The 27380-nt window shown below is 55.3% G+C and overlaps 1 protein-coding gene across 2 annotated transcripts; it reads right to left on the reverse strand.

Moving 5' to 3' along the window:
- Window positions 1-212: 212 nt before the first annotated feature.
- INCENP (inner centromere protein) lies at window positions 213-27380 on the reverse strand. Of its 2 annotated transcripts, none has more exons than XM_060104277.1 (18): window positions 27239-27380; window positions 23968-24118; window positions 23440-23553; window positions 21836-22629; window positions 17605-17656; window positions 16703-16760; window positions 16508-16625; window positions 15381-15432; window positions 14815-14932; window positions 14609-14743; window positions 7749-7858; window positions 7554-7674; window positions 7050-7172; window positions 5646-5776; window positions 3919-3997; window positions 3629-3736; window positions 2244-2394; window positions 213-742 (listed from the first exon to the last, which is right to left on the reverse strand). In XM_060104277.1, exons 2-18 carry the CDS (start codon window positions 24105-24107, stop codon window positions 528-530), a joined length of 2619 nt encoding a protein of 872 aa, XP_059960260.1. In that variant the 5' UTR covers window positions 24108-24118; window positions 27239-27380; the 3' UTR covers window positions 213-527. The 2 variants fall into 2 exon arrangements, with proteins under 2 accessions (XP_059960260.1, XP_059960258.1); XM_060104275.1 differs by having other exon boundaries at window positions 21836-22626; window positions 27239-27322.

A 27380-nucleotide genomic window follows, 5' to 3' on the forward strand; every position in this document is an offset into this window, starting at 1 on the left:
GTAACGGAAGTGTTTCTCAGGGCTGTCCAGGGCTGGCATCAGAATCACCCACTCCATCGGCATCTCTGGGGGTGGGACCCAGGTGGCCTTGACGCACACCCCAGGAGAAAAAGCAGTTCCTACTCCTCTAGCCCATCCAGCAGCCCGAGACAGGGCCAGGGTCCAGGGCTTTCTGCAGAGAAGCCCAGTCTTCATGATACTCACAGCAGGCATGAAGGAATAGACTTTATTAATCTAGCTCTCAAACACTAGAGGCTAAAATTCAGCTGAACTCTAACAACCTATTTACAGAGTGCTGTCAGCAGACCAGGCACGGCTGGCCCTGGGTCTTCCCCGAACACCCATCAAGCTCAGCCTCCCAACAGGCCAGAGCTGCTTTCCCCCTGCAGCCCACAGAGGAAGTTTATATACACTTGACCGAAACCTCAGCGACAGGATACCAGGCAGGATGGCACCAGACCAACAGAGACACAGACATACAGACACAGATGAAGGCTGAGACTGCTGAGCAGGCCCGAGGGCCTGGCTCAGTGCTTCTTCAGGCTGTAGGCCAGGCTGCCAGGGACCCTGGTGCCCTGCAGGGGCGGCGAGTTCCAAACGGCAGAGCTGGTGCGCTTATGGTAGCGGGGCTTGCTCTTCTTGAAGATGTCCTCCAAGTCCAGTGGCAGAATGGTTCCGAAGAGCTCCAGAAGGTTCGGGGGGTGGTAGTACTGGTGGATGATGGCCTGGCTAAGCTGGGTGCCTGCAGGAGGACACCAAGGACTGGGTCACTGCCCTGGGGCTCCCCCTGCCCCCCCACAAAGAGCCCTCGGCGCCCTCTCCACCTCAGCATTCCTTCACCTCCTGTCAGATCAGCTCCTCTCAGGGCCCTCCTCCAGCCGCCCCCCTCCCCCCCCACCAAACACCGATAGCCTCTCGCTGCACGCTCCTGCAGCTGCTTTCCAGTGACTCATGTGAGCCAGGCGCTCGGCTGAGGTCACTGCATGACCCCCTCATCCCCACAGCCACCTCGGAGGCCGGCCCTCTACCCGCCCCGGTTCACAAGGGTGAGATCTGCCCAGAGGCACACAGCTGGAGACTGGCAGAGCCGGGACTTGAAGACAAGTCCAGCTCCAGAACCAAAGCATCGGATGCCATGCTCGACTGCCTTGGTTGGCTACTCATGTCATCATCACCACGGCCCCACGGTGCCTGGTGCAGGCCGACACCGCCGGTGGCTCAGAGCCCGGCCAGCGAGGCTGAGGAGGACCCCGGGGGGTCGGGAAGCAGAATGTGTGCCCGGCACTTGCCCTGCACCAGGCCTTCCTACGCTAACTCACTTCATCCTCGATAGCCCTTCTCAGTTGGGTGCTCTAAGCACCCCCATTCCACAGATGGGAAAACTGAGTGAGAGTTTAAGTAGGCTGGTAAAAAGGTCAAGGGCTCCCCGGCCACGCTGACCCCTGCCCGCTGCCACCTCTGGAATGACTGGATGTTAAGGAGACGAAGTCAGATTCCAGTCACTGTGGGGTTCAGATGAGGTGAAACTCACAAAGCAAGCTCTCTTCTGTACAGTGCTGATCCCCTCCAGGGTTCTGGGCCCTTCCTCCGGGGAGTGAGACCGCAGCCTGCCCCGATCCCAGCTCAGCCAACTCTGCAAGGCAGCCGCTGCATGCACTGGCCCTGCTCACTCCCCGCAGGCCTTGCACCCAGGCCTGAGGTGGCACCTTCACACTTACCCACACTCCTGTTTAGAGGCCTGTAAACTCAGTGTCCCATCCTGCTGAGCCTCAAGTAACCCCATCCCCATCTCCAACTCCTCCTCCAGCTGGCTGGAAACCCCTGCTCCAGCTCTGTGCACTGCCAAAACCCTGCTACTCTTAGCTCTATTCCCACCCCCAGGCAACATATTTGGGTCCCTGTGGCCTGCTGAGTGGGACTCCAAAGGGGCAGCCAGATAGTCTGAGGTGGAACACCCAGCACCACGCCTGCCAGCAGATAGCTGAAATCTCATGTATCTGTTGAGAATGGAAGCACCCAACGTCATAGGTCTGGGTCCTCAGATGAGCCCGCTGGCCACAGGGCGCCCACCCTTCCCCCGGCGCATCCCGAGGCCCGATGCAGACTTGTTGGCCAACGAGTCAAGCTGCCAGCTCATGGGTACAACGGGCTCCTGACCCCCTCAGCCGCTGGGCCACCCCCTCCAGGGCTTGAAGTCACAAGTGGGGACTCGGCTCTCCTGGGGAGCTCTGGGCCCTGCTCACCTCTGGCCCAGTTGGGGATGGGTTTCCGGGGATGGGCCTCGTCATCCGTGGAGTCATCACTGTTCAGATCCATCCCGTAGTTATCCGGGTTGATCTTGGGGGGCGCCCTGTGTCCTTGTGGAGTCATTTGATATGAGGTACAAGCTGGGGACTGGAAAAGATGAACAAGGCCTTCAGCTGCCTGCCCTGCAGGCAGGCACCTGCCGCTACTGAGGGGCATGCGGCCCTGGCCACCTCCCCTCACTTCACGTGAAAAAAGAAGAATATTCAGGGGTCGCTTTTTAATTAAAAAAAAAAAAATCACACCACATACATGACTCCATGTCTCCCTTTTTCATGTGAAAGTATGTTGTGAACATCCTTCTAGGTTAGTGTGTCAGTGTGTGTCCTGTGACCCGCAGCAGGGCACTTCACTGGGAACCCCATGATGTGTAATTTAACCATGCGGTTCAGCTAACTTCCAAGTTTTCAACATCTTAAACCGTGTTGCAATGAAAACCTTATATTACATTTTGTTTGTAACAGCATTAATAGCCTAAATGCTTGTCATTAGGGACTGGTTAAAGACCTTCTGGTACCACTAACTGGAACACAGCGGTCAAAAGTAAGAGATTTACAAGCGGTGAAACAGACAGACGTCTAGGATACATTAAATGAAAAGAAAAAAATGAGAAAAAAATCAAACTGCCAAATGGTATGTGTTGTGGACTAAATGTCTGTATTCCCCCCCAAATTCCCATGTTAAATCCTAACCCACGATGTGATGATGTTTGGAGGTGGGGCCTTCGGGAGGTACTCAGGTCATGAGGGCAGAGGCCTAGTGAATGGGATTAGTTCCCTTAGAAAAGAGAGCTCCCTCTCCCCTTTGGCCATGTGAGGACGGCCGCTGTGAACCAGAGGAGGGCTCTCATCAGACGCTGGATCTGCCAGCGCCTGGACCCTGGACTTCCCAGCAGGTCTGTCGTTTAAGCCACCCAGTCTAGGGTAATTTGTTGTAGCAGCATGAACAGACTAAGACAGTATGGATAGTCTGTGCCCATTTAAAACTCTGTATATGTGTCTGTGAGAGCAAGTGTGTGTATAAAACGTATTTATACATAAAATATAGAGAGATATACACCAGACTTAGACTTTCCCTCTGGGGGTACCTTTCTTTTGCTTTTGCTTTATATTCTTTTATAAAGTTTAGTTTCTTTTCTTTTACAACAAATTCTACTTTCAGAATAAGGAAGAAGACATATTTCAAAAATAGTAAAAAACAACTGGGCCAACCGTATCCTTCCACCTTATGGTCCTAATACACACAACCCGTGCCTCCCTCTGGCTACCGGGAAGAGAATAACGAGAGCCAGGGGGCCCTCTCCACCCTGACGCCCGGGCCGCACCTGCACATCCACGGTCACGTTCAGGCCTTTGCTGGCCGCCGCGGCCTCTCTGGCTTTCTTCTCCTGCTCCTCCTGCAGCCGCTGCTCAGCCAGGCGCTGCTGTTCTTCCTGGGGTGACCCGGCGGACGGCGGGATGTCACAGACCACGTGTGCGTTCTCCCCCCACCACCACCAACGCCGCGCAGCGAGGCAGGCAGGGCAGCTCCTGCACCAGGGCCCCTGGACCAGGCCTCCCCAGCCCAAAGCTCAGCACAGACCCCGTGGGAGCCACAGGCCTGGCTCCCCTTTACCTTTTTCTTCTTCTCCTCCAGCTCCCTCTGCAGCCGCTCCTTCTGTAGCCGCAGGGCCTTCTCCCTCTCCTGCAGCTCCCTGAGGACCGAGCAAGAGCCTGTCAGGGCAGGAAGCTGAGGCCCGGCCCCGTTCCATCCTTGCCAGGGAAGCCAGGCCCCTGGCACACGCCGTAGAAGAGGAAATGGCAGGACAGGCACGCCAGCTAAGAGCCAGCAGCTGTGCTCGCGCCCAAGGGGCTAGGAGTGCACAGCCGAGGGTGGGGGAGCACTCAGCCTCGAGGCCCACCAAACTGGGCCCCCGTGCCTCCACACCACTTAGATCTCTGTGCATCAGTCTTGCCTGCTGTACAATGGGGAGCATAACACCTTTCCTCCAGAGCTGCCACGAGAACAAAATGAGGTCATCTGAGCTACCGCCACTCGTCCTGACCCACAGGCCAACACCCGGCCCCAAGCCTGACACGAAGCAGGGAGGGGCCGTTCACGGGCTCAGAGCCACCTCCACTTACTCGCTCATGACCCTGAACAAGTCACGGAACCTCTCTGGATCTGTGTCCCCCTCCGGGAAGTGGAGCAGCTGGTACCCATGCTGCAGGTGTCTTCAGGTGAGGATTAAACGAGGAAATACGTGGAAAGCGTGTGGCTCGGTACCCACCCAAGCTGCCAAACGCTATGACCATCGCCACCCCCCGAAGCCCCTGGCGCTGCCCGACACACATCCAATTCTAAAGCCACATCGGCTGCCACCCTCTGTGCCCCACCCAGACTCCTGTCTCTGACTCTGCCCACAGGACCAGGGACCCCTTTGGGCCAAACAACACGACGGCCCTAACGCAGTCAGCCCTCTGGTTGTGACCCACCTTCTTCTCCACTGGGCCTGTAGCCACCCACAAAGACGGACACGGAAAAAAGTGCTGCCTGGTGTTTCCCAGGGGGTGGAAGCAGGAGAGAGGCAAGGCCTGGGCCTGGGCCCACCCGAGAGTCTACATGCACACAGGCAGACTCTGCCTCTGCACACAGGCAGACTCCCACATATCTCCTGGCCAGTGGTGACGGAGGCTTATCCTCCTCAGCATCCCCAGGACCCAGCACAACCCGGCACAGGGACTGGCCTTGGATAAAGCGCTTGTGGAACTAAACGTGGAATTCTTGCCTGTCGCAGAGACCACTGCCTCTGCGAGGGCTCATCTGCCACGGTCCCCAGTTGGGGGAGGCGGGACAGTCGGGAAATGTTGGTGGGGGACAGCCCGAGTCATCACCAGCCCCAGAGGAGCACGCGCGGTGGGCACGAGCCAGGGATGCCGAAGGCCCTGCAATGAATCACAGCACGTGGTGGCCTGACTCTCCCCCGCAAAGGCCCTCAGTGGCTGCTGAGGAATGCTGGCTCGTCCTGTGGCCCCCCCGCCCCCTTATGTCAGCTGAGAAAAGAACAAACCAAAGGGCTCAGCTCATCCGGTTGGAAGCAGAACAGAGACACAATCCCGAGAGACCCTGCCCGTTACTCCTTGAATCTCCAGCAGCCAACACACCACGTTCGGGTGGTTCGCCTTGTCTGGGGCCAGGAAGAAAGCCTGTCCTTCTTTTCCAAACTCCTGAGTGAAGGCGGGAGCTGCCTCTAGGTGACGGTTACATCTGTCGCTCAGCCACACACGTGCACAGGAGGACGGCGGACGTGACGGCCAAGTGCTGCAAGGTCACCTGGGGGCCGAGCCTCTGGGACGCCTCACCTCTCGGCCTGGAGCCGCTCCTGCTCGCGCTGCTCCGCCAGCCTCTTAGCCTCGGCCGCCTTCCGCAGCCGCTCCTGCTCCTCCTCCCTCCTCCTCTGCAGCAGCTCCTGGTGGCGCCTCTCCTCCTCCTCCTGTGACCAGAGAGCAAGGTCAGGGTCCGCAGGCCAGCCTGGGCTGGAGAGGCGAGAGCGGGTCTGGGAGGGAGGAATGGGGGGTGGGGGGAGGAGCGGCTGGCCGGAGGGCCTGTCCTTCCCAGCAGCTCCTCTCGCGTCAAGAACAGCGGGGGATGACTTCCCTCGTGGCACAGTGGTTGAGAGTCCACCTGCCAATGCAGGGGACACAGGTTCGAGCCCTGGTCCAGGACGATCCCACATGCCGCGGAGCAACTAAAGCCCGTGCGCCACAGCTACTGGGCCTGCGCTCTAGAGCCCGCAAGCCACAACTACTGAGCCCACGCACCACAACTACTGAAGCCTGCGCACCTAGACCCCGTGCTCCGCAACAAGAGAAGCCACCGCAATGAGAAGCCCGCGCACCACAATGAAGAACAGCCCCTGCTCGCTGCAACTAGAGAAAGCCCGTACAGCAAGAAGACCCAACGCAGCCAAAAATTAAAAAAAAAAAAAAAGAACAGCAGGGGCTGAGCCCAGGGACACCCCGTACGAGGCTCCATCCACAAGGACCACTGCAACCGGCTTGAGGAGCGTCTTGCGACAACTTCTTTTGCTGCAGCAGCAGATTTAGTAGTTAAGGGTACAGACTGGATGGAGCCAAACTCATGAGCTGGGTGACACGAGGCGAGTCACAGAAGCCTTCTGGCCTTGGTTTTACCCTCATTGATAAAATGGGGACAACAGTCACGCCCACGCCTCCTAAGACTGCTGAGTTTATACACATGACGCACTTAGAACAGTGCCTGGCACAATGCAAATACTCCATAAATTTTAGCCATTGGTCTTATAACCCCCTAATGCCAGATTTGTGTTCCCTAGAGTCATAAGACCGACAGTTCCCAGGAAGAGGTGGGCCCGTAATCTTAGAGGCAGAACGTTTAATCCTCACAACAACCCTATCGAGTAGATACCACTGCTACCTGAAGGAACCAAAGCACAGAGAGGTCAAATAACCCACCCAGGGTCACACAGCTAATAGATGGCAGAACTGAGATTGGAAGTCTGCCTCCAGAGTCCCTGCACTTAACCCTCAAGCTGCTGCCTCTACAGAAAACACACGGCGGGTCACCGTCCCCGTCCCCACCTCCATGGCCTTTGTTAAAAACCTCCTCGTGAGCTCAAGGCAGCAAAATCCACCAAGATCAACCCAACAGAGGTGGGTGTGCCCAGCGGTCCAGGGGCACGGAGACAGTGCCGTCCTCCTCCTGCCGCGCGAGCCCGGCGCGTGTACCTGCTGTAGCCACCTGAGCCTCCGCGCCTCGTCCTCCTGCCTCCTGCGCGCCTCCACCTCCTCCATCTTCTTGGCTGCCGCCTTCTTCTTGGCCTTCTCCTCGGCCAGCCGCTCCTCCTTGGCCTGCGGAGCCCACCCACAGACGCCCATTGGAGCAGCCCCCCGCCACTCAGCCGTACAGGGTGGGGCCCAGTACGCTGCAGGGTAGACATTCCATGTCCCTGGGGCCCCGGCTTGCTCCCCACAGCCCAGGGGAGGGGGCACCCGGGAGCCAGTCCTGCCAGGAGCGCAGGGCTGTGCTCGGTCCCGGGCAGCCCTTCCACCCTCCACATGGCTCAGAACAGACCCCACGGCCCACGGGCGGCCAGGAGAGGGATACAGGGCATCAAACCCGTAACTTCCCGACGGGTCCAGTCCTAACCCTCGGGCCACCCAGTGTGACGGGCCTGGGTCCCGCCAGGGCACAGCGAATGGACGCTGCTGCCCACAGCCCGAGGCCTGCACCTTCTCCGTCTTCTCGTCGATCTGCGCAAACTTCTGCTCGATCTGCTTCTTCTTCTCCTCCTTCATCTGCTCCACCCGTTCCCGGGCCTGCAGCACCTTACGGAGGCGCTCCTCACGCTTCCTGCGGGCACAGCGTGGTCACAGGGGCCCAGCAAGGCCGCGGGAGACGAGGGCGGGGGCGGGGCGGGCACTTACAGCTTCACCTCCTCCAGCCGCCGCCGCTTGTCCTCCTCCACCTTCTGCCTGCGGAGCTGCTCGGCCTCCTCCTTCCGCCGCAGGTTCTCCAGGCGCTGCCGCTCCTTCGCCTGAGGGGGTGGCGGTGGGGGAGTGAGGGCAGCCCCGCGTTGGGCCAGGACGACCCCAAAGGCCTCCCAAGGGCCTGAGTCACGAGTGCCCTCAACTGAGCCCTGCCAAGGTGTGGGCGACACAAAAGCCAGGCTCAAGCCTGGATGATTCAGATTGATCTGCTGAACCAACTAGTACTTTTAAAAAGTTGTTTTTGAGATTATTATGTAGGCACATCACAAGAAGTTTGGAAAATAAAGGGAAAAAATGCCATCCCTAATCTACCTCACCAGCCTATAGTAACCTCTGTTAGCAGAGGTTATAACTATATAAAAAGTTATATTTGAAAAAAGAGTTAAGAACGAGGGACTTCCCTGGTGGTGCAGTGGCTGAGACTCCATCTGCCAATGCAGGGGACACGGGTTCAAGCCCTGGTCCGGGAAGATCCCACATGCCGCAGAGCAACTAAGTCCGTGCGCCACAACTACCAAGCCTGCGCTCTAGAGCCCACGAGCCACAACTACTGACCCCGCGTGCCTAAAGCCTGCGCTCTGCAACAAGAGGAGCCGTTGCAATGAGAAGCCCACGCACCGCAAGAAGAGTAGCCCCCGCTCGCCACAACTAGAAAAAGCCCGCGTGCAACAACAAAGACCCAACGCAGCCAGAAGTAATAATAACAACAACAACAAAAAGAACTCGATTGGGAAGGGACAGAAAGGCAGCTTTGAAAGTTATGGTTAATGTTCGATTTAAGGTGGTGGATGGGTACACGTGTGTTAATTGTTTATTATTATGCTTTATAACTGTTATGAGTATATATATATACACACACACACACACACACAGTGTATCGACTCTTTCCTAACGGTTGGAAAAAAAAGAAAATACTGTCAAATGCTAACAGAGGTTACTATACAGGCTGGTGACATAGATTAGGGATGGCATTTTTTCTCCTTCATTTTCCAAACTTCTTGTGATACGGCTACATACCAATTTCAAAAACAACTTTTTAAGTCTTAGTTGCTTCAGCAGATCGATGCTGGTACCTTCCTCCTCCACAGGCCCAGAAAGCCCCGGGGGCATGGCCATAGCAGTAGGCAACCAGCAGGACAGGCGGGGCCTCCAAGCCCTCCCTGGCCAAGGACGAGACTGGTGCTTTACCAGTAACGGTCAGGGGATAAGGGTAGAGGCTGCGACTTGGACCAGAGGCCCACCCCTCACCCCAACCTGGCTCCCATTAGACACCACCTCTGGGCTAAGCCACCCATCAGCCTCCCTCTCTCTGTACTAGTTACTGTCCATTTCTCCTTGGCCACTGACCTTGACTGCAGATTTCCCACCTAGAAATCTGGCCCCGAGGTAATACCATCCTAAAGATGGAGAGAAGGGCTCCGGTTATGGGTGAGATGGAGTAGACACTTCCATCTGTCTCTCCCACTACATGTGGCTGTATAACCTAACAGAATGCACGGAGCAGTTATTTGAGGCCTCTGCAAGGTAAACAGCCGCAGGCAGACTGGGGAAGGAGACCAACCTTTGAAGCATCACCGAACCAGCAATGAGCTGAATGCTTTTGTTCCCCTCCAGCACTAACTCAGTGAAGCCTGAGACCCCAAAGAGATCACCGAGGTGATGACAGAGCTCCGGGAAGAGCCCTCTGGTTCTGACTCAAAACACTGTGGTTTTTTCCCTCTTTTCTCCCTTCTCTCATGCTCTGGCCCACAAGCAATCCTGTGGCAACAGGGACAGCAGCAGTTACTGGAACCTGCAGAGTCAAAACTCAAGGAGGAGAACCTTCCATGCCACACTATGGAGCTGTGATCCCAAAACGCTGGGAAACACTGTTGCCTTTCTTTCTGTCTCCCAGCCGGAGGCCCTCCACGTGGTTAGGGGAGCACACAGCAGAGCAGAGTAACTAAGGCCCCAGCTTCCTGGCTGGGGGGCAGAAAGGGGGAGCCCCAGAGAAGAGGAAAGTACTGGATAGATTGAGAAAGTAATACCATAAGGTTTTTATGAACTCCCGGGCACAGCACCAAACTGGAGATGTTTGGATTTGACCCGAACTATCACACCTGAAACGTTGAGAACTAAACTCACAGGCCACCTGCCAGATCCCAGACGGACCGCTGACTGGCACACCCATGACAGAACCAAAGAGCACTGTAAAGGCTTTGAAATCTGCACGGATATTGGAACCACAGGCCACAGAAAGCAGGTTGGAACCACAGCCAGAACCAGTGGGTTACTGCTAAAGCAAACTATCAACAGTCTCCATAAGATTTAAACAAGACCCAGAGTCTCCTAACATCATATTCAAAATGTGCAGGCGGCAATCCAGAATTACTAAGCATACAAGGACCAGGAAAATCTCAACTCCCACGGGAAAAGGTAATCAACAGACACCAATGCCAAGATGTCCGGTTGGAATTCTCTGACAAAAATGCTCCAACAAATAATCACAGCGCTCTTAAGACAACTGGAAAAACAGAAAATCTCAGCAAGCAGAAGATGTAAAGAAGAAGCAAATGGCGATTTTGGAACTAAAAATGCAATAACTGAAAAAAAAAATTCAGTGGATGGATCCAAGAGCAGAATGGAGAAAACAGGAAGATAAATCAATAAAATTTATCCAATCTAAACACAGAGAGAAAATATACTGAAGAAAAATTAACAGAGCCTGAGGGAACTGTGAGATGACAACAAAAGTTCTATGAGGGTTTCCCTGGTGGCCTAGTGGTTAGGATTCTGGGCTTTCACTGCAGTGGCCTGGGTTTAATCCCCAGTTGGGGAAGATCCCGCAAACCGTGTGGTGTGGCAAAAAAAAAAAAAAAAAAAAAAAAAAAAAGTCTATGAAATGCTGAGAAAAAAACCCAAAACCTTGAAGAAATAATGGCTGAAGATGTCCAGATTTGCTGAAAGATATAAATCTACAGATTCAAGAAGGTCATCAAAACCCAAACAGGATAAACCCAAGGAAACTCATGTCCAGCCACAAAAGAATCAAACTGCTAAAAACTTAATATTAAAACAATGGGAAAAAAATTCTGAAAAGCAGGCACCAGAAGAAGAAAGACACATTATCCATCAGGGAGCAATGATTTGAATGACTGGGGATTTCTCATCAGAAAGTATGGAGGCCAGACGGAAGGAGCACATTTTAAGATTGCTAAAAGGAACAACTGTTAATCTGGAACTCTACCTATATTCAGTGAAAATATCCTTCAGAAATGAAGGGAAATAAACTTTCTCAAATAAGGGAAAACTAAAGAATTTGTTGCCAGCAGACTTCTTCTCAAAGAATTGCTAAAGGAAGTTTTTCAGACAGAAGAGAAATGATACCAGAAGGAAAGGTGAAGCATCAAGAATGAAGAACAACAGAAATGACAAATATCTGGGTAAATATCAACAGACTTCTTTTCCTCTTGAGTTTCTTTAAAATGTTTGACAGTTGAAAGCAAAAATTATTCTGCTGGAGTCATCGATGTATGGAGATGGAATATGTAAGACAAGGATCACACACAGTGGGAAGTCAAGGCATCTATAGGTGGTAAGGTTTCTACATTCCAATTCAACTGATAAGATACCGATGCTAAAGTGACTGTGAAAGTTAAGTATGTAATGCCTCAGAACAACCATTAAAAACCCTCAAAATGATATAGTCCAAATCGCAAGAGACAAATTAAAATGGAATACTAAAAAAGTCAAGGGACCCCAAAAAAGGCAAGAAAGGGGAAACAGAAGGAAAAAACAAAGGTAACAGCCAGCAATAATAAAACAGTAGACATAAATTGAAACATACCACTAAATATATCCAATAAGACACTGTTAGATTTTAAAAAGAAACAAAACAACCACCCTGACTCAACTATATGCTGTCTACAAGAAACTGACTTCAAATGTAATGACTGAGTTCAGAAGCATTATGCTGAGTGAGAGAAGCCAATCTCAAGAGGTCACCTGTTGTATGATTACACTCATGTGCCATTCTCAAAAAGACAAAACTATAGTGATGAAGAACACGCAGTAGGGGTGGGGGAGGGAGTTTTGTGGGGTGATGGAACTGCTCTGCACCCCAACTGTGGTAGTGGTTACATAAACCTATGCTTTCACAAAGTATAGATTTCACCGTATGATAATTTTTAACATAAATTTTACTGTAAAATGTTTTATTTATTTATTTATTTTTTGTGGTACGTGGGCCTCTCACTGTTGTGGCCTCTCCCGTTGCGGAGCACAGGCTCCCAACGCGCAGGCTCAGTGGCCATGGCTCATGGGCCCAGCCGGTCCGCAGCATGTGGGATCCTCCCGGACCCAGGCATGAACCCGCATCCCCTGCATCAGCAGGCGGACTCTCAACCACTGCGCCACCAGGGAGGCCCTAAAATGGTTTTTAATATAAATTTTTTTTTTTAAAGATGGAAAGAGAAATGGAAAGAGAGATGATCATGAGTCATAGAAGCCAAGCTGGGGTAGGAAGCCAGGCTGGAGGAGGATGCTGGCCTTTGGAAGGACCCCTCAAGGAGGGAGCAGGTGGCCTTTTGCTCTCCAACCACACGGACCCAGGGAAACCCAGCAAGAGGCCACACTGCCCGCTGGCCTATAAGGAAAGCACCTGGGAAACAAAGGCCACGTGGCACCCAGAGCACTCACCACCCTCTCTTCCTGCCCCCAGACTCCTGCTCTCAGCAGGGCTCAGCAAAACAGGCTTTTGTCCTGAAGCTTGACTATTAGGATTTCCCAGCCCAGGTCAGAGAATTTATCCTGTTGCACTGTGAATTTTATAGAAGAAAAGTTTCTTAGGTCATAGAATCCGTGCTTCCTCTTTGCCCCAACCTTGGAAGGTGGGCTGCTCCCCAGGGGCCACCATCAAGCCCAAAGCAGAGGGTGGGAGGGATCCAAAAGCTTGTGCAGCCCCTTCTACCTCCAGGGGTCTCAAATGAGCAGCCTCTCTGCCATCCATCAAACAACCACTTCATGCCGATCCACGTGCTGGGTGCTTGATACTCGCTACTACTCCCTGGTTTATCCAATCTTCCTGAATGAACCCCTGTCTCCACACTTTGTAGCCAAGGAAATTTAGGCCCAAAGGTTAGGAAACCAGTCCAATGCCACAGCGACCTACCTAGGTAGGTCCCCTGGCCTCCTGAGGACTGTCCCACCCGCGCAGATGTCGCATGCAGGGACCTGGGCTCCCCAAAGCAGGAAAGGGCAGCTTCCTGAACCTCTTGGTCATTCCTGCAAGGCCCCGATCAGTCTGGGTGGGGCACAGGTAGTTCCTTGTAGGAGGAAAAAGTCCAAGGCTGGTTCACTGCTGTGGGCCCAGGTGCCTTGTAGGGCCCTGGCACAAAGACAGGTACATAAGGACCACACAGCCTGCTTGCTGGCACGTTGGATGACACGCCATGGCCCTGTCCACCCAGATGGGACCAGTCTTCTTGCAGGAGAGGCCAGTTCAGGACCTGCCTGTCCAGCTGCTGGGCAGCCTCTTGATTTGCCAAGCTCCATGGCAGTGCTGCCGAGGCCCTAAGACCCCTGGCTGGAGGCAGAAGCCCTCCAGGTAGGTGGCCCTTCAAAGCGCCAGTGGACACTAAAGGACTCAGGGGGATGCAACCTTGCAGCTGCTCGGGAGACCCTGGGAGCTGGGACTGTGGGCTGAGCAGGTCCCAGGCCCCCGTGGCTCCTTGCATGCAGCCGGTGGTCCAGCTCAGCTCTGGGGTATCTGAGAAGAGAACAGCTTCTGTGGCCTTCTTTCTGGAGGATGGCACTGACAGTTCCACCATTACCCAGCAGACCCAGGTCTCCTTTCCCCACTGCCCCACCCCTCAAGGCAGCAGCTTAGGTCTGTGATCCAGTAAATCTCAGTGGCCTGGGATCAGAGATGCCTTGTCTATTCTCTTTGCAGCCCCAGACCCTGAGGGCAAGCCCGGCACCGGGGAGGTGGGAGGGACGTGGCTGGGGGGGGACACTGCACAATGTGGCCCTGGTGACCCATCGCAGGTCACACCCCCTCTGCTTCCTCCTGCCTGGAGACCAGTCGCAGGTCACACCCCCCTCTCATCCTCCTGGGCAGGCTCTGCAGAGGGAGGACACCGGCTCCAGAAATGCTGGGCCGGCGGGCCAGCCAGCCAGCAACTCTAGCTCACCCCCCACCTCCCGGCCCCCTAACGCTCTCACGGATGATGTTAGTGCCTCTACAAGTGCTGTCAGTTTTGCAGGGACAGGGCTACAGCGGGTAAGTGCTGGGTGGAGCTAGGTTACAAGCACAGGGAAAAGCTTTACTTACAACAAAGCTGCACTGTGGAGGAGAGGAGACAAGGAAAAAGCCAAGAGTTAATGCCAGGTGGAAGGCATCCTGAAGACGCCAGTGAGTCTGCTTGGGGTCTGCGCCCTCTCCCAGAGCCACCACCTCCTCTCACGTCACCCAGCCCTCATCCCCAACAAGTCAGCGTCCACGTGAGTCCCTCACCTTAACTACTCAGGCCGCCGGGAGGGAAAGGCGGCGGTGCCTGGGGATGGATGGCCATGGCGGTGGCCAGCCAGGCCAATTCTGCCACTTCCCAGCCCCGGATCCCAGACCCGGGAGGTCACCCTGAGCCGGCCGAGCCTCTAGGCTGCAGTGCAGAGCCCAAGGAGTCAGGACAGTCCCCAGATGTCGAGGTAGCCCAGGGCCACGGAGGCTCAAGCTGGTCCTTGACCAGTGCCAGGTCACACCCGCCTTGGCTCCCAGCAGCCTGGGGACATGCTGCAGCCTTCAGCCAGGCCGCCCTCACCTTGGGGTCCACGCGCAGGGGAGTGTTGCGCTTCATGAAGGATTTCACGCTGCTGCTGTGAGGGGTCGAGGTCGGGGTCATGAGCGTCTGGTTCCTCTGCACGGTGTGCAGGAAGGTCCGGAGGGGCCGCACCACCTGCAGAGGGACCAGGATCAGAGCTCGGGGTTGGGGGGCAGGGGGCGGAGGGAGGGCAGATGCACACTCACCTTGCTGGCGGGACAGGGCGGGGAAGGGGTCTTGCTCCTGGGGGGCTGCAGCTCCTCATCCTCCAGCTGCTGCTCTTCGTCCAGCTCACTCACAGCCTGCTTGTAGCTGCGCTTCCTCCTGCCGGCGTGCGGGTGCAGCAGCGTCACAGGGCCTGCCCTCGCGCCCCCCCAGCGCCCCCCGCTACGCCCCAGAAAAGGTCCCCCTTGTGAATGGAACTGGGCCCAGCCCCCGGGACTCCAGACTGAAAGGCACTGCACAGGTGGGGTCTCCCTGACCGACCCCCTGCCGACCAGTCAGAGGAAGGGGAGTGACCAGTCCAAGGTCACACGGCCAGGAGGACACAGGAGGATGGGGGTCTGGGATCCCGTGGCCCATCCCCAGGCCAGGCTCCTCCCACAGCCTGAAGCCACCTCTGTTAATAAGTGAGAACGCCAGTCCCCACCCCTGCTGAGAGGACACGGAGGCCCCTGACCACACGCCCACCCTTCCCGAGGGAGGACTCAAGGTTCGTGCCCCTCTGGGCCCCTCAAAACGGTCGCCTGCACACGCCTTCCCGCATGCAAACCTGACACTCTGAGGCGGCTCCTTGGGGCCATCTGCTTGGTCAGTCTTGGCCTCTGTGGAGAGAGCAGTTTCAGGGGGGCGATCGGGAGAGCACGGAGGGGTCAGGGGAAAGCGCCCACCGGCAGCGGCCGTGGCAGGGGCGAGGCTCTCTTCCCGGCAGACCCCAGGGTAGCCAGGAGCAGAAGTGAAGCATCAGGTTTAGCACCGCCTGGCTGTGACCCCTCTGTGGACACGCAGAGCTGGCATGCTGCCCGCAGCCCGCAGCCCCCTCGCCGCCATGCCTAGCCTCTGGGGCGAGAACAGCAGGACAGTCCCATCGAGGTGGCCCTAACCACATCCCACCCACCTCTAACACTGAGAGTGAGGGACAGAAACCTATGGAAGCTGCAAGCTCTAACAGGCCCCTTGAGTGGCTTCGAAATCCCACTCCTCCTGGCCCTTTCAGCTGGGGCTGGCACGGGGGCGGGGGCCTCCTGAGCAGGGTCAACACGTGCGGTGCGGGTCTGTACGTCTCATGTCGCCGCCAGGAGGAAGCGCCGACCTCTCCCCCGGCTCTCCGACACTCTTTACTCCAAAGGGTCCCGGCAGCCCCCCGGGGCCTATGGGGCTGGCATGCCCATTGTCCTAACCCCGTCCAGCAGCTGGGGGAGCCGTGTTCAAGATCTCACGGCTACGGTGCTCCTCCCACCAGGGAGATGCAGGCCAGGCCCCAGAGCCCACAGCTCTCATGCCGTTTAGCCAGGAGACCCACAGAGGTGAGAAGTGAGCCAGCGACAGAGACAGAACACAAGGCCAGGTGTTCACACCCCAGGACACAGTTCCTCCTGCCCACCCCTGGAGTGAGGCTCCAGGCCTTGACCTGGCACGTTCACAGTTAACGCCCCAATTCAGGTCCCACCCCCAGCTTCCTGCACCAACCAGCCATGGCCACCCAGTGGCACTCGGCAGCAGCTCCAGCCAAAAGGTGGGAGATGAAACATGCAGACTCGGAGATCGCTGCACCCTGGGTCTCATTTCCCCTCGGCCTATCAGCCCAGAAAACCGGGCTTGCCTCTCCTCCAAGAGAAAGTCAGGCCGAGGCTACCACGGCCTGCATGGCCCTGAGGGTCTGTAGGTCAGGAGACTCACCCCGCTGCCCTTCAGAGGGCGTTCCCTGGCCACCGGCTGCAGGCTGCGAGCCGGGCGTGCTAATGGCGATCTTGGTGGCACTGCAGAGCCGCAAGGCGCTGCCACAGTTCTTGGGGACCTAAGGGAAGAGCCACGGCTTTAGGGGTCTGCACATGGGACTCGCAGGCCCGCCCCTCCCTGGCCTGCCCGTCTCACCTCCGGCTCAGCTGCCTCCTCTGGCTCAGCTTCCTTGCTGGGCTCCTCCGCTGTGGGGCTGGAAGCAGAGCAGGGGGCACTGTGGGACCCGCCCAGCCCAAGCCTCCCCGCAGGAGCCCCTCCCCTACGCCCTGGGGTAGCGACCTAGGAGGGACCGGAGGATGAGAAAACAGAGCCAGGGGCTCCGTGGTTTAAGTCTGCGGCCCGGGCAGACGAGGGGTGACAACTTCTGAATTTGGCTTCACTTATATTCCATCAGGGCCTTGATCCGGGAGGTCGGCCCTTTCCCAGCTCTGTCTCGACCCTTTTGGCCTGAATGGGCCACGTCTCTTTTGAGGCCCGTTCTCCACTCACCGTGGGGCCGGCAAAGTCACCGGTCTCCCCATCCCAAGCACTGCCCCCCTGCTCCAGAGCACGGAGTCGTGGTGGTGGTGGAATAGCTTTAGTGATGGCAGGACGTGGCCTCCAGGAAAAGGAGCGCTGTTTCAAGGCAGTGCTGGGGTGTAAGCCTGGAGCAGGAAGCACCCCACCAACCCCCATGCCACCCACCCCAGTCTGAACTGGCTCCTCATGGCTGCACTGGCTCCCCCACAGGCCTCTGGATTTGACAAAGCAAAGGAGCCCAGGTCCCAGGGTAAGGCTTGGAGGGGTCAAGGCCAGGCCAGGACTGACAAGCGATGCTGACAAGCAATTCGGGAAGACCTGACACCCGGGTGGCACTGCCTGGTAAGACTGGGGCAGGGGCAGGGGGCACCGGTGGGCAGCCCAGGGGCAGTCCCTGTGATGAGGGAAGGCTCGAGCACAGGAAACGCCTCCACCTGTGGGGCTCACCTAGAAAGGCCACCCTCCCGTGTGCCCTGCCCAGCCCTGGGAAGGTCCCCAAGCCCTGGAACTGAACTCACCTCACTTTCTGGGGCACCTCGACATTCAGGAGCCTCTCCAGGTAACTGTGGCCTGACGGGAAAACAAAGGAACAAGAGATGTCCTCAGAATCAGCCAGGTGCCCCTCCAAGAGGTCCAGGGAACCAGGCTCTGATGGGGGCTCCAGCACTTCTCATCTGCAGCCAGACCCTCTCTACCTGCAGACCCCTCCCTTCACCAGACACAGACCCTCTCGACCCCGTAGACCTCTCCCTCTTCCCTGAGTGCACAACCCTGCCGTCAGCACTCCCTCGACTCCTAACCCCCTCAACAGATCTGCTGGCTTGATGTCTCCTGCTACCCCTAGAGGGTAACATGCCCATCTGAGGGCACGTCTTGGCTCCTTCACTGGGTTGGGAGTATCCTGGGAAGAGGGACAATGTCCAGCTCCGAGCCTCCAACTCCCAGCACAGGCCAACACAAAGCAGCTTATTCATTCAACAAACATACGTCGAGGGTCTATACCATGCACAGGCCCTGGGGACCCAACGGAGAGCAAACCAGACTGGGCCACGACCTGGTCTAGATAATCATCAGATAATCCTGTAACTGACATGTGACATGTGCCATGACAGAAACGAGCAGAGGACTTGAAAAGCCTATGATGGGAAGCCGAGCTGGTCTGGAGGCTGGGACGTAAAGGATAAGAAGGTAAGAAGGTCGTGAAGGAGGAAGGGGAGGGAGGAGGATGTCCTGGACAGTGGTTCTCAAAGTGTGCTCTGGGGTTCTGGAAGTCGAGTGCCCAAGAGGACCCTTTCGGGGGACCCACGAGGTCCTAACTATTTCCACCATAACACCAAAATGGTATCTTCCCTCTTCATGGTGTTGAGATTTGCCCTGAGAGAGTGAAAGCAATGGAGGTAAAGTACGAAGCCTGGGTACCAAACTGCGCCCCACACTCGGGACGGAAACGTCTGGTTTCACTTAAGAATGTCCTTGGTGAAGGAATGAAAACTATTAATTTTATTAAATCTAAACTTAAGTACATGTCTTTCTAATACACTATGTGGTAAAGTAGGAGGTATGCAAAAATGCCCTTGGGCTGCATAACCAAGTCTCTGAAAAGCACAGGGCTCTGAGGTCTCAGCTGAACTGGCCCCTTTTTTAACGGAATGCTGTTTTTTTGGTTTTTTTGCGGTACGCGGGCCTCTCACTGTTGTGGCCTCTCCCGTTGCGGAGCACAGGCTCCGGACACGCAGGCTCAGCGGCCATGGCTCACGGGCCCAGCCGCTCCACGGCATGTGGGATCTTCCCGGACCGGGGCACGAACCCGTGTCCCCTGCATCGGCAGGCAGACTCTCAACCACTGCGCCACCAGGGAAGCCCATGGAATGCTGTTTTTAAGTCAAAGAACAACTGACAAACTAGGGCTAATCAACTTGGGTATTTGGCGGACATTGTCTTAAAAATGAACAAAGGGAGGCTGTCCATTCAAATAAAAGGAGCAGTATTTGTTGCCAAGAATAAAAAACTGAGCCCCCCAAAAAAGCCAAAAATAGAATTTTGGAACTTGTATCCACCACCATGAACTTCATAGCTTCCCAATACCTAAAGATGTTTCTGATGAGACCAGAAAGCAAATGTTCTCCTTTAAAAAAATACATAATGAAGTGTGTCGACATCTGGAAGATGTGCATAACTCTACATATTTGTGAGCATGCACAAATTATCTGGAAAAAAAAAAAAGAATATGCACCATTATCTGAAAAGGCTTTTAAAGTACTCTTCCCTTTTCCAACTACGTATCTGTGTAAGGCCAGATTTTCTTCATGTACTTGAACCCAAACAACACAATGCAACAGAGTGAATGCAGAGCCCAGCTGTCTTCTTTTAAGCCACACATGAATGGGCTCTGCAAAATGCAGAATAACGCCAGTCTCCTCATCACATGTTTGTTTGGAAAACAGTTATTTTTTCTTAAAAAAAAAAAAAAAACAACAAAAATAAACCCAACTAACCTTAACAGGTAATTGGCTTGTTACTTTTATATTAAAGTATTAAATAATACTTTAAATATCAAAACAGTAAGTAATATTAATATAAAAATAAAATATTAATATTAAGAATTTTTTAATCTGTCAAGTTAATTTCTAATACAGTAACTGTCAATAGATAGCACCCTCATAATCAAAAGCTCTTTGGGGTCCTCAATAATTCTGCAGTCTGGAAGCAGGGGCTGAGGCCAAAAGTTGAGAGGTGCCAGTCTAGGCAGAAGGAACAGCATCTGCAAAGGCCATGAGGCAGGAAAGAGCAGGCTTTGCTGGGCACAGAAGAAGCCTGGCTCGGCTGGAGCATCTGGGCCACAGGTGCATGGCCAGAGGTTAAGGCTGAGGGAGCCGAGGCCGGAAGCAGGGACTTTCCTGGGGTGAGGCAGGCAGGCCTGGAGGTGTGGGAGGGAGCAGAACAGGGCTAGCTCCCACCTGAGGGGTCTGTAGCCAGGAGACAGCTCACATCCCCTGCCTCCCATCCCAGCTCAGGGCTCGCTGATGAGGGGGCAGGAGGGTGAGAAGACGCCCACGTGACCGCACAGCTATTCCACCAGCGCAAAGACTGCTCTGGAATGGTAAGTGCCACCTGCATGTCGTTCAGGCTTCAGAACAGGTCTGGGGGCAGGGAGAAGGCCTGGAGGGGGGTCGAGGGGCACCACACTGGCTCCAGAGGCTCCCCCCAGGCCCCAGGCCTGTTATGGGCGTTACTGGCGGTCCTCTCTCCCCGGCTCACCTCCCCGCTCCTCTGCTGCAGGTGCTTCCTTCCCCTCCCACGGTAACAAGTTACACTCAAATCCTGATATCAAGGGCTGCTTCTGGGGTAACCCAAACTAAAATCCAACCTCTGAGTTGCCCGCCCAGCCAAGCCCCAGGGCCTCGGCATCAGGAAGGCCTCCAGGAAGCCCCCTCTCCCCTCCCTGCTCCACACCCCTGAGCGCCCCGGAGGGTCACCCAGGCCACACCTCCACTGAGCTTCAGGGACCCAGGCCGTCTGCAGTTTTATCATCCAGTTTTGTTTTGATTTAGATGGACTGAGCTGTACCATATCCAAGCACTAAGATGGGTCCTCTACCCACATTCAAGGCAGGTGTTCTTACCGTTTAACACATGGGGAAACTGAGGTTCGGAGAAGGGTGTGCCCCAGGCCCCCCAGGCTCTGTGTGACTCCAAGGCTTAACCACTGTGTTTGACTGTCTTCCTTCCACAGGACTGGGTCAAAGGCAAATCAAATCAGAAGCCCACCCGTGTGCAGGGCGGGGGGCCGAGCAAATGGACTGACTTAAGAGCTTCTGGATGTCTGATCCAGAAGCATGGGGAGGGCCTCTAGGGTCTCTCCCCAAACCTCCCTCTAGAGTTCCAGGCTTGCCCGCCCCCTTGGGCCCCTGCCCAGGATCAGATTCACACCTGAGGAAATCTCCAAGGCAGGTCAGAATCACTTGGGCCCTTCTGAGAATCCAAAAATGGACAGTGTGCCAGATCGCATGTCTGCACAGGCCCCCGATTGTGTGTCCCTGAGCCCCAGGCCCTGGAGCAAACCCTTCCCCAGGTGGGGAAGAAACCGGGCCCAGGGAGGTGCCCTCACCTGCCTGACAAGCCCACCCTGTGGCTTTCCACCTGGCCTCCTCAGCAAGTGGCCACCATCCCAGGAGGGACGAAACATGTGGGGCTCTTCCCAATTTAGACTTGGTAGCCTCCTTAAGCCTCAGTTTAAACGTACAGCTGGGCCCAGACCAAACAGTTACGTTAACAGTAGGTGGCCCACAAACATGGTGAATCTAAGTGAGCCTCCGCAGGAAGGGAAACATGCGGGCCCTGGGGAAGAGGCGCAGGTACAAGCTCAGCATGGCATTAACCACAGGGACACTGCGGCCAACGGCCCCAGACCTGTTTCCTCATTTGTAAAACAAGAGCGTTGGACCAGATCTGCCCTGTCCAACATGGTAGCCACTAGGTACGTGTGGCAACTTAAATCTGAACTAAGTAAAATGTAATAAAACTAAAAATTCAGTTCCTCGATCAAACGAGCCACATTTTGAGGGCTCAATAGCCATTCGTGGCTAGCTAGTGGCTACAGTATGGGATGGCACAGATCTGGAACATTTACACCACTGCAGAAAGTTCTGTGGACAGCTCCTTGCTAAACGGTCCCCAGAGCCCCTTTGGCTGAGCCAGGCATGAAGGATCACCCTCCGCAGCCTTGCCCAGTACTGAGCCCCAGACTCACAGATGATGCGGGCGGAGGCAGCCGGCTCTTTGGTGGCCTTCCTGGCAATCCTTCTGCTTGATCTTCGGACGGTGCTCTCTTTGGAAACCAGGGAGTAATTCTGGGCCAGCGAGACCTGGGGGCCCGGGGAGGACGGGGCGATCAGGCTGCGCCGCACCGACCTGCGGTCCACACGGGAGCCCGTGGGCGTGGAGAAGTTATCCGGCAGGATGGGGGCCAGCACCCGCTCCCGCCACGGGGAGGCCGGAGAGCTGGGCGAGTCCTGCGGGCCTGGGGAGGTCGCGGCAATTCTGAGCTTGGAGGCGGACCTTCCTGCTCCAACCCCGCGGCCCTTGGGGTCCTGGGGTGTAGTTATCAGGGAGCTCATGGTGACAGACTCCAGTCTCCCGGCCTCTGGCTTCTGGGGTGTAGAGTCCTCCTCTGAGGTCAAGGTCATCTGGGAGGCCGAAGCTGTGGCCGGAGCCGGGGTGGGGGGTGGAGCCTCGGCAGACTGGAGCTGGCTGATGTGCTGCTCAGCGCTCTGGCGCTCGTTGATGCAAATCTCCACCACGGGTACCAGCTGGCACTGGGCCAGGCTCTCCTTGGGCTTCTCGGTCAGCACCGTGGGAGACTCAGGGGTGGGTGAAGGCGTGGCTGCCGCAGAGGTCACTGCAGCTGCGGCTGCAGCACGGGTCACCCGCCGCAGGACGGAGCCGTTCTCCCCCACCACTGTGGCCAGCCTCTCCACCTTGTCCTTGCTGCGGAGGTGCCGGGAGCTCTGATGGCCGCTCCGCGTCTTTCTGCGGGACAACCTGCTGGAGGAGGTGGAGCAGAAGCTGAGATGACCCAGCAGGGCAGGGAGGCTCCCCGAAATTCCAGCTGCAGGCACCGGCCTCCCCAGGAGCTGCCAGCTCGAGTGGAGTCTGAAGCGGAGGGCTAGGAGGCAGAAGACCGGGGTTCTGGTCCAGGCTCTGCTGCCTCTAGCCGTGACACCCCGGCTGCCCCTCTCTGGGCCTCAGTCTCCCTACCTGTAAACTGGGATAACGCCCATCCTCTCAGAACCACTGGGAAGATGAAATTCTCCTAAACCTCCCACTGACCGGGGTCACACTGGGCCAAACACCTTGCTGGAGGCATCACTCATGCTGTCGCCTAAACCACCAGACAGCCCTGAGAGGCAGGGACCAGTATCCTCACTTTAGATTTCAGAAACTTGAGGCTTAGAGACGTGGAAAATTAACCCAAGGACATACAGTTGCTAAGGGGCAGAGCTGGGGTGTGCACCCAAGACCACCTGACCCCTAAGACCCAGCCTCTTTCCCCTGGTGCTTTGCAGCCCATGGTCGTTACCAGGGCAGTTATAACCAGCACAGCAACAGGGTGTTAGGGAACAGCGCCCGGTCTACACCTCTGGTCACTCTCCCCCAAGCAGGTCAGGTTCTCTGGCTTCTCCTACCTCTGGAAGGAGAAGCCCAGATCAAACACCATGCCCACCTCCAACACACACAAGCTCTGGACTCCACGGCCTTGGGTTACTCTTTATTTCCCCTCAGCGGCTCCTTATCTCAGTTAACACTTGCGGATCAAGCTCTCCACGTGGGCCCCAAGCCTCCGGCCCCTCCTACCTTCTCCGGACGGGGTCTCTGTTTTCATCCTGAACATAAGAAATCCGTCTCTTTTTCCGTCTGTTCTTCTGAGAAGGTGTTTTGGGCATCAGCTCGGGCTCTTTGCTGAATTCTCTGTTTGGTACAAAGAGGGTGATGTTCGAGGCTGCCTGGAAACCATGGGTCCCCCTTCCCCACCCAGCCCACCCCCTGCCCCCTTCCTGGCAGTGCCTGGTCAAGCTGGGGTGACCAGCACCAAGCAACCTCTCCAAGGCTGCAAGTGAGTCACCGCAGGCACTCAGGGCTCCGCCCGCCCCCCACTCCACCCGCCGAGACATGGCAGGGGAGCAAGGTTGCCAGGCAGCCCCACCCTCTGAGGTGCAGCCCAACACCTCTCCCCGGCTTCCCATCACCCTAGCCCTGAGCATCCTGCGCACTCAGGAGGGACCGCTGGCGGCCTGTCCGTCCTGCCTGTCAGGTGGGGAAGAGGCCCCCGCTGGGGCCTCAGGCAGCCCCTGGCGCGTCCCTCCGGCACGGCCCTGCCCACACCTGGTGAACATGCGCTCGGCCTCCTCCTCGATCTCCTCCAGCCACACCAGGTCCTTGTTGTCCACGTTGCAGACAAACTCCATGAGCTTCTGGTCACAGAGCTCCAGCAGGTGAATGGGCCCTGGGGCTGTCGTCCCCATGATGGCTCTGTCTGGAGAAAGCAGAGACAAGAGGCATGAGGGCTCAGGGCTGGAATCTTCACACTCTTCAATGCCTCCTCCCCATCCCCACCCCACACAGCACGTTGTCCCCAGAAGCCCACAATGACCAGCCAATTCTGGTGTCAATGGACCTCCTTACAAATGGCCTTCTCTGGGGCTTAAAATGACAGGGCACGGCCAACTGCCTTCCTGGATCAGAAGAAACTGTGGTCCCACCAGGTAGGACCCCTTGACCTGCCCAAAGGCCTGCTCTTACCCTCCTAAGGGCTCCTCTCCTACTGCTGGAGGGTGAGTTACCCACGAGCTGACCCCAGGCATCAGGCCAAAGAACATCAAATCCAACTGCCTCTTCAGGAGGCCAGTGGACGGAAGGGGTTCTGCGTCCCAAAGTAGTGGGTAAGAAAGCGGGGGTCTACAGACAGGCTCTTCTCTAAGAGGCCCCTACAACCCTCTCCCTTGAGCTGAAATGCCCTTGAAACGCATGAGGGAGCACGAGGGGAGCGGATAAGCAATGTCTTGTTTTTAAGAAAACTTGTCTAGAAATATCAGGCAGTGGAAAATACAAAATTAGTTTTCTCTTAATTTCCTTTTAAAAAAATTTTTAAATTGAAGTATCGTTGATTTACCATGTTGTGTTAGTTTCAGGTGTATGGCAAAGTGATTCAGTTATACATATATATATATATTTATTGTTTTTAAGATTCTTTTTTATTATAGGTTATTACAAGATATTGAGTACAATTCCCTGTGCTATACAGTAGGTTATCTATCTTATACATAGCAGTGTGTATACCTTAATCCCAAACTCCTAATTTATCCCTTCCCCCTCTTCCCCCTTGGTAACTGTATTTGTTCTATGTCTTCACTTAATTTCTTAAAAAACTAGGAACTCAAAAAAGCAAACAAATAAACAAACAAAAACAAAAAAACAACTGGCAACTCAGATATTCTCCTCAAAACTCAGTTATAAAATCATCACCAAAGCCCCAGGCAAGGAAGAAGTGTTCTCTTCTGGTCATAGCAGGGGCTCAATAAATATCCCAACTGGTGGAATGAATGAAAGAACAAATGAATGGATGACAGTCGTTAGCCACAGTAACAGACTGCATATCTCATGCCATGGCAGTAACCCACCACCCTGATCTACAACTTCAAAACCAAGAACCACGCAGAGCTCAGCCTCCCACCTAAGATGGGAACTCCTGGAAGGAGGGGCTAGGTCACTGACCCCTTACAGAGCTTAATGCCAGGTCCTGGTGCAGCCTCATAGGACTTCCTGGGGGCTGATTTCCAGGGCACACGAGCCTTTGTTCCTTGAGCAAGCTCTGCCTTCCATCTGGAACCTTCTGTTTCCTATTTTGTGCAGCTCATTCCTCAGGACTTGGCTCTCAGCAACTCAGGGAGGACCTGACCACCAGCTACCATCCTATCCATCAATTTCAATTCTCCGCATGGCACTTGGGGGACTGTATCTGTTTGCTTGCTGCCTGTCTCTGACCACTAAGCATTTGTTCCCTGAGGACAAGCCCTTGTCTGTCTTGCTCGCAGCTTTGAAAGCCCAGAGTATGGCACAGTGCCTGGCACAAAAGGGATACTTGTTAAATGAATTCATCCATCTATCAACTCTATACCTAGAAATAAACATTCTACAGGTACTCCCACCCCAACACATACACATGTACAGGGACACCAAATGAACTCATTCTACACAGGTTAGGGCATGCCTTACTCATCCAAAGGCCTACTCCTAGATGCCAAAGGGAGCACTCATGGGGGCAGGTCCAATCGGGCAGGATCGCAGAGGCTTTGGGCAGAGACAGCTCTGCAGCCAGCCAGTCACCGACACAGCCTCTTGGCTGCCATCCTTCTGGATCCCCCCAGTCCCTCTGTCCCAGAGCTCAGCCCTGGCTAACGGCAGGAACCCAGTTTGAGGCTAGGAAAGAGAAAAGTGTTAAAGGAAGACAAAACACTTTGTTGCTATGGAAAGCAACAACTTTCTCTTTTTTATTTAAAGTATTTGTTAAAAATGGCAAAATGGGCGAAAGCTCCTTTCACAAAGTGCAGAAAGGTGTTTGGGCTTCTTCCATGAGGAAGTTTGTTTTCAGCAGCCTCAGCCTGGGTATTTAAAAAAGGTCATTGTCATTAGATCAGAGGTGACCCTGTGCAAGGAGGGATCAGTGTTAAGAATGAGGGTCCTGGGAAAAGCAGCAAAAATCTCTCCAGCCCCTGCAAGAACCTGGGCACAAACCCAGAGCACCTTACATCCCACCAAGGGTGAAGGGAGCTTGCTCATTTTCCTCTCCCAATACTTCTCTCACATCATACACCAGACTAGAGCCCCACAGCCCTCCTTCACAATGCCTGTTCTTTCGAGGGTGCAGGAAGTCGGGCACCTAACCCTGACCTCGCCTGAGCAAAGAAGGGTCACAAGAATTGCTTTCTTTAAAGAGTCCTACTCCGTGCTTGGATGGAGCATCATCTCATTTAATTCTCGCCACAACCTCAAGGAGACCCTTGTGCAGGTGAGCAAACTGAGGCAAAGAGAAGTTAAGTCAAGGGCAAGGCCTGGATGTAAGCTTAACCACAAGCTTTGCCGCCTACTCCATTTCAACCTCGGGAAGGCAGGCGCCAAGTTCTGGCTCTGGGCGCCCCAGAGAAGGCCACTGTCAGTGAACGTGCGTGGGGAATGACAAGATCAGGGGTAGCAGTGGATTCCAGAAATGGTCAGTTTAAAATGTTGCTCAGCCGACGGGGGAGGTGTTGAGCGAGAGTTAACTGTACAGAAATGCCATCTGGCATAATTCCGTCACACAACCCGGTCGGTGTGCGCTTCCTGCGCGTCCAGATAGATCAACAAAGGGCCTCCTGGGCACAAAAGAAGGTGCTAGGCACCGGGAGGGGGAAGGGACGGGGTTATTCTTTAGGATGGAGGGTGGGGGTCATCTCTGGCCCCAGGACCAAGGCAGGTCACCTCGTCACTTGGAAGAGGTGACCCATCCACTGCCAGGCCGCAACGGGGGCAGAGGGTCACGCCCCCGGTCCGGGGCTGGAGGAAGGGTAACAAATCGCTAACTACCCTCCACCCCCGCCGGCCGCCCGCGCGCACTCACTCGACTGCACCGCGTCTCCTAAGTGCTGCTCCGATCCAAGTCCGGCGACCTTCCCAGCACAAATCTCAGCCCACCCAAGTACCACCGCTCCCGGCCTCCAAAGCTCGCGGCTGCAAGGAAGCAACGGGGCGGTGCAGCGCGG

The sequence above is a fragment of the Mesoplodon densirostris genome, chromosome 7 (assembly GCF_025265405.1).
Source record: "Mesoplodon densirostris isolate mMesDen1 chromosome 7, mMesDen1 primary haplotype, whole genome shotgun sequence".
Lineage (NCBI taxonomy): Eukaryota > Metazoa > Chordata > Mammalia > Artiodactyla > Ziphiidae > Mesoplodon > Mesoplodon densirostris.

Bases quoted from the DNA above. Each gene is read 5' to 3' on its own strand.
- INCENP (XM_060104277.1), bottom strand. From the start codon at position 24,107: ATGGGGACGACAGCCCCAGGGCCCATTCACCTGCTGGAGCTCTGTGAC. The intron at 23,554-23,967 runs GTGTGGGCAGGG...TGTACCAAACAG, and splicing joins GCCGAGCGCATGTTCACCAG to AGAATTCAGCAAAGAGCCCG. The intron at 7,675-7,748 runs GTAAGTGCCCGC...CTGTGCCCGCAG, and splicing joins CGGCTGGAGGAGGTGAAGCT to GAAGCGTGAGGAGCGCCTCC.